At 40.9% G+C, this 6,134-nt stretch overlaps 1 protein-coding gene across 3 annotated transcripts in view; it reads right to left on the reverse strand.

Moving 5' to 3' along the window:
- pcca (propionyl-CoA carboxylase subunit alpha) overlaps positions 1-2,463 on the reverse strand; it is a 57,082-nt gene extending 54,619 nt beyond the window's left edge. For 2 of the 3 annotated variants that reach the window (XM_088304117.1, XM_088304116.1), the window contains exons 1-2: positions 2,296-2,463; positions 1,818-1,895 (exon numbers count right to left, since the gene is read on the reverse strand). In XM_088304117.1, the coding sequence (XP_088160243.1) occupies positions 1,818-1,895; positions 2,296-2,349 (132 nt within the window). In that variant the 5' untranslated portion in view covers positions 2,350-2,463. Of the gene's footprint in view, positions 74-1,817; positions 1,896-2,295 lie in introns of those variants that run through there. The other variant, XM_088304118.1, reaches the window with a different exon arrangement.
- Positions 2,464-6,134: the final 3,671 nt, after the last annotated feature.

Genomic DNA, 6,134 nt, shown 5'->3' on the forward strand with positions numbered 1-6,134 from the left:
ACCGCAGACACGCACAGGACTAAACGGCCCGTAGCAGCAGCACACGAGACCTCCGTCGCAAGAGAGGCGGGTGTACGTAGCAGTGAAGCCGCAAACAAGCACCCTCCGCGGACACGGACGAAACAGCCCATAGCACCAGAATTGTTCCGTCTCAAGGGAGGCCGGCTTGCATTGTACATTTTAAAAAGAAACATATCGGAATTCAACCCTTTTCCCTGTTTTATTTTCAATAGTTGTTGTAAATTCCTCATTACTGCTATGTTTATACAGGTATTGGTTTGCTGTTTAAGTTGCGTATTTAACAACAGGCATGTTTTCGGGCACCAAATGGGTCCTTATATTTCCGTTAATTTATGTCGGACATATTGTTGGACAAGGCAGCACGATGGCCTCATAGTGAGACACAGCACCGGTCGTGGGTACAATCCCGGCTCCGGCCGTCCTGTGTGGAGTTTGCATGTTCTCCCCGTGCCTGCGTGGGTTTCCTCCGCGTACTCCGGTTTCCTCCCACATTGCAAAAACATGCATGGCAGGCCGATTGAACACTCTAAATTGCCCCTACATATAAGTGTGAGCGCGGATGGTTGTTTGTCTCTGTGTGCCCTGCGATTGGCTGGCAAACAGTTCAGGGTGTCCCCCGCCTACTGCCGAAGATAGCTGGGATATGCTCCAGCGCCCTCCGCGACCCTAGTGAGGAGAAGCAGTATAGATAATGGATGGATATTGTTGGACAGCTAAGCGGTCCAAAGAGAGACGTATCGAGTCCGTTAGCCACGGATGCGCGATTGCTACACGTTTCGTCATCGTGTATGCGCCAGAATGAAAGTGAGTTATTGAGCGCTGTTGAATTGATTGGAGTGCTATTGAAGCAATGTTGTTCTCTATCCCTGTGTCTGGTCACGCTCGTTGATTCGAGTGACTGTTTGGGTGAGGCGCTCCGGTGAACCCCCCCAAATTCACATCCAGTCCCAGCTCTCCACAACAATCATAAAAAAATATATATATATAATAATAATAATAATTCGATATCAACCGATATGACATACATGCCTACCGATATAGTTTTCAGCCATATCGCCCAGCCCGACTGTACACACTGACCAAAACAATGGGACACCTTTGTCGTACCTCCTGGACCCATCCCACTGCCTCTGCACATCTTGGTCAGCAAGTAATGTTTCTCAAAAGTCCAAGTACTTAATCACTTGGAAGCCATTCGTTTTCCTCTTTCCTCTTTCTTGTTTTCCCAATGTCGTGGTTTGCGCAGCTGCATATTGATGATGATTGTTCAGGACCTATTACTGGTCTCCAAAATATTTTAGAACTGAGCTTAATTTTTTTAAAACAACAAAGGAGGACCTGAAGGTACAAAAAAAGCTGTTTAATAGAGCCAGGTAGATTTGTCAGTGGAGACTGTGCTATTATAGAGTAGAGTAGGATATATACCATCTGCTGTAATTAGGCTAAAGTGAAATCTCAGATTTTCTTCAGAAAATCCTATAGAAAGTAATTGACAATGACTTGATGAATGCTCCCCTCTCCTTCTGGGATTTTGGTAGATTTCTTTATTTATCTTGATACGAATCAAACAAAAGGAAATTTTTGAGCAAAATATATAAAGATTAGGTCTCATTGTATTGTCTACGGTAAAAAGCAGTAGTTTTGACAAATATCATGCAGTGGCAAGCCGTAAACCACTAATGAACTTTTTTAAGTGCCCAAAATTAGGGTACAAAACTATATGAGACTAGTATCACTACAAAATCAAAAACAGTTGAAGATTTTAAACAGACAGACAGATAGACATGAATAATTACCTTTTCATTCAGATTGGAGGCGGTGGAATACTGAACCTTGCTGTGAATAGTACAGCATACAGACTGGAAAGGTGCATACTGCAAAACAGAAGCATGCCTCGTTTTCATTTCGAGCATTTTTGACAAATGACACTCTGCTTTGCATTGCTGTATGACTTGATTGAAGACCGATTGCTTTGCAAAACCAAATGCAAATATTTTGACAGTTTTGCTAATAATAAGCAAACACCGTATTCAATTTAAAGTGGCAATTAAAATGGAGCAATATCATCCCAAGAGCGCTCAGTGAGACGTTGTTCGCTCAGCGTACATCTGGTGACAGCACGAACAGCAACACTCAGTTACATGAGTTTGAAGTACACTCATCGTGAAGATAGTCCATTACACAGGACGTTTGCTGTTTTCATGTTTACTGGTAACAGTCACAAGGTGATGATTTGTTATTTTAAACATTCTATTCATGCACGACCCTTCTCACCTTTAATACAAACGGCAATCTGGTAGGTGGTGTCAAGATACTGCGCATCGCCATGATTCCAAATATAAATCTTAGTTTTATTTTGTTTCTGAAAAAAAATGTCTTCTTCGTCTTCTTCTGCTGTCTCTTCGTCTTCTTCTGCTTCCTCTTCGTCTTCTTCCTCGTTTTCCTCTTCTTTGTCGTCCTCTTCTTCTTCGTCGTTTACTTCTTCGTCGTCGTAGTTGTCTTCTTCCTCTGTTCTTTCTTGTTTTTTTTAAATATATATATATGTATATAAATATATATATATATATATATATAAATATATATATATATATATAGATATATATAGATATACATATATATATATATATAGATATATATATAAATATATATATATATATATAGATATATATAGATATACATATATATATATATATAGATATATATAGATATACATATATATATATATATATATATAGATATACATATATATATATATATATATATATACATATCTATATATATATATATATATATATGTATATCTATATATATAGATATACATATATATATCTATATATATATATATATATATATTTATATATCAACTACAATAACAAACACATTTTGTATTTTAAAGTGACACTTGCCTGATCTAAACATTGGCACTTAGATAATCAGTACTAAAATAGTTTAAAACAATTTGGATTTATTGACATCAAACGTTAGGACGTGATCACCTACACAAAAATAAAAAATACAGTGCCGATCTCTTCTCCACTTACACAAGATGAAGTTGACAAGAGCGTGAATGCGCACACAAACCCCGACTGGTTATATTTCGGACATTTGGAAAAGCTGGGCACTTGACCCTTTTTTGCCGGTGAGTCCCCCGCCCCTCTATCCGCTATCTCAGTACTCGCTTTTATTCATAAAAATTGACGGTCCCCAACCTCAATCCGACCCCTGAAGAAGAAAAAAAGCGTCCGTGCATGACACCGCCGCGGGAGAGAAGCTAACGGCAGCGGATTTTTTTGTGTAAGAGACGTGAGACAGCAACGTGTGTTTCCTTATTCTGACATCATGTAACCCGCGCCTCCCACCTGCTACTGGGGCATACTATTACAAGATGGAGGGGAAGCAATACCACAAACCCCTATAACAATCATTAGCTGGCTAAATAACTATTCAAATTCACTTACCTTATTGTGGGCTTATTATGGTAGTAAGTGCTTCGTCAAACCGAAGTGGGTTAACCGTTTGTCTTCCCCTCAGTTCTCTCTGTCTGTGGTATTAGGCCATTTTTTTAGATGAACTTTTAGCCACCTCACAAACACATAACATGCACGAGGTACGATTTGTGCGCCGGACTAATTAAAAAAAAATTTTTTTTAATTATTGTTATTGAACAATATCAATTTCCAATCTCCAACAAAACAGAATCATCCAATGCCAAACAACACACAAAAAATAAACAAAATGAAAATAAAAGACAGAAAACCAAAAGTCTACTCAGAGAAACAAACCCACAATATTATCATATATTGCAACAGCATATTTTGTTTTAAATGTCTGCAATATCTTTGGAAAATATTCCATTTCTTTTATATAAATCAAAAATAAAGGGTGAGTCTTAATAAATCTGCATCTATGAATAAACTGTTTTCCCATTATTATTAAAATGTTGTACATGTCCTGTTTGTTTGTTCTGTTCACACGCATCTGGATTAAGGACTTTCTGACCAACAGACCCCAGACTGTGTTGCTCGGCCCCTACGCGTCCTCCACCCGTACGCTGAGCACCGGTTCCCCTCAAGGATGCGTGCTGAGCCCTCTTCTATACGCCCTCTACACCTACGACTGCAGCCCAGCCCACGGTAACAACACCATCGTCAAGTTTGCTGACGATACGACAGTGGTCGGTCTGAACTCGGAAGGTGACGAGACAGCCTATAGAGAGGAGGTCCAGAGACTGACGGCTTGGTGCGAGGACAACAGTCTGCAACTCAACATTGCAAAAACAAAGGAGATCGTCATCGACTTCAGGAGGAACAAGACGGTGCCGCCACCCCTCTATATCGAAGGCGTGTGTGTGCAGAGGGTTCCACACGTTCAAGTTCCTGGGAGTACAGATCTCCGATGATCTTTCTTGGACATACAAGCAGTGGTAAAGAAGGTCCACCAGCGTCTGCACTTCCATCGAGAGCCTGCTGACGTACTGTGTCTCCACCTGGTACAGCGGCTGCACTGAGGCGGACAGAGTGAGGCTCCAGAGGACGGTCAAAACAGCGCAAAGGATTATTGGCTGCCCTCTCCCCTCACTGTTGGACATCTACACCCCCCGGTGCCTCAGCAGGGATCTCAATATCGTCAAAGACAATACCCACCCAAACTCACACCTGTTCGACCTGATGCCTTCTGGCAGGCGCTACAGGTGCATCAAGTCAAGGACTAATAGACTGAAAACAGTTTCTTTCCCAGAGCCATCTCCATTCTAAACTCTCACACACACACGACCACCCTTACCTCGCAGAACAACGACGTGATGTGTTTTTATATATGCTATTTCGTATTATTTTCCATCTCACTATTCTCTTATTTATCTAATTTATATATTTAATCGAATTATTGTTGTATTGCACTGGAGAGGGGAGCTCTCTAATCTCGTTGCACACTTGAGTACAATGACAATAAAGGGATTTCTGATTCTGATTCTGATTGTATTATATTTCACCATCCCATATTTGATGTCCTTGTATTCCAGTTGAGCGAACTTCTGGTCCTTTTCAGCCATCCAATAGTGAAAGTCCTGCCAAAAAGTTCAAATATATTTACAATTGTCAGGTTCAAATGCCCTGACGCTTTGTGGGAGAGCTGTTACTAAAGGTGGCTGAGGCCAGAAAGAATCAGGCAAGGTTGTTATTTTTCTGGCCGCGGCAGGGAAAGAGAGGGACAGAGAGCAAGCAGCTGACCTGCACGCAACTTGGCTCCGTGGGTCTCTCTGGCCTCCCGCCCCGCCGCCTCCGCTTTTATTAAAGCTTGAAGCAGACTCATAACGAAACAGAAACTAGCCCATCATGGCTTACAATGAAAGTAAGGAAACAGAAACTTAACTCATAACAAAAGTTAGATTAGACAACAGAAACTTAACTCTAGAGCAAAAATGTAGGTGTGTGTGCGTGTGCAATCATTAATACAATTAGTGTATAAAAACATGATTAGAAATACACAAACTGATTATATAAGGTTAATTGAGGTTATTATGGTCTTCAGCTTATCTTACAACAATCAAAAAATAAATGTTCCAAAGTCTCTGTTTCACAATTACAAAAAACACAACCACACAACCATTTTGTCCCACATTAAATCTGTGTTTCAAACATTCTTGACAAGGATAGATATTATTCATCACCTTGAAATGTGTTTCTTTTTCATTAGGCAATATGGGTAGAGTAAGATATTTTGTTCTAATTTTAATTTTCCTTTCTTTGGGTTATTCTTTTAACCCACCCTAGAACTGCCAGCATCCTGCCTCGCAGCAATGCGGCGAGTACGCTGGTATGGCCACCTTGTTCGCCTGCCAGAAGATCACCCAACAAACACCATCCTGGCCTTCAATCCCCAGCAAGTTGGCTGGAGATGACCCTAGGGTGCCCCAAGGACCCGCTGGCAGGACGTAGTAGCAGGATCTCAAGACCTGCAATGTAATGTGACCCTGGCACAAGCTCAACATCATGCCCACAATAGACCCAGATGGAGAGACCTGGTTGCCGCGATTGTCTCTACGTGCTCTGTGCATGATGACTTGTCAGGGAAGTTTCTATTAAACAAGCCTGGACAAATGAGTCAACCAGCCA

The sequence above is a fragment of the Idiotropiscis lumnitzeri genome, chromosome 9 (genome assembly GCF_059441095.1).
Source record: "Idiotropiscis lumnitzeri isolate Australia: NSW breed Sydney's pygmy pipehorse chromosome 9, RoL_Ilum_1.0, whole genome shotgun sequence".
NCBI classification, from domain to species: Eukaryota; Metazoa; Chordata; class Actinopteri; order Syngnathiformes; family Syngnathidae; genus Idiotropiscis; species Idiotropiscis lumnitzeri.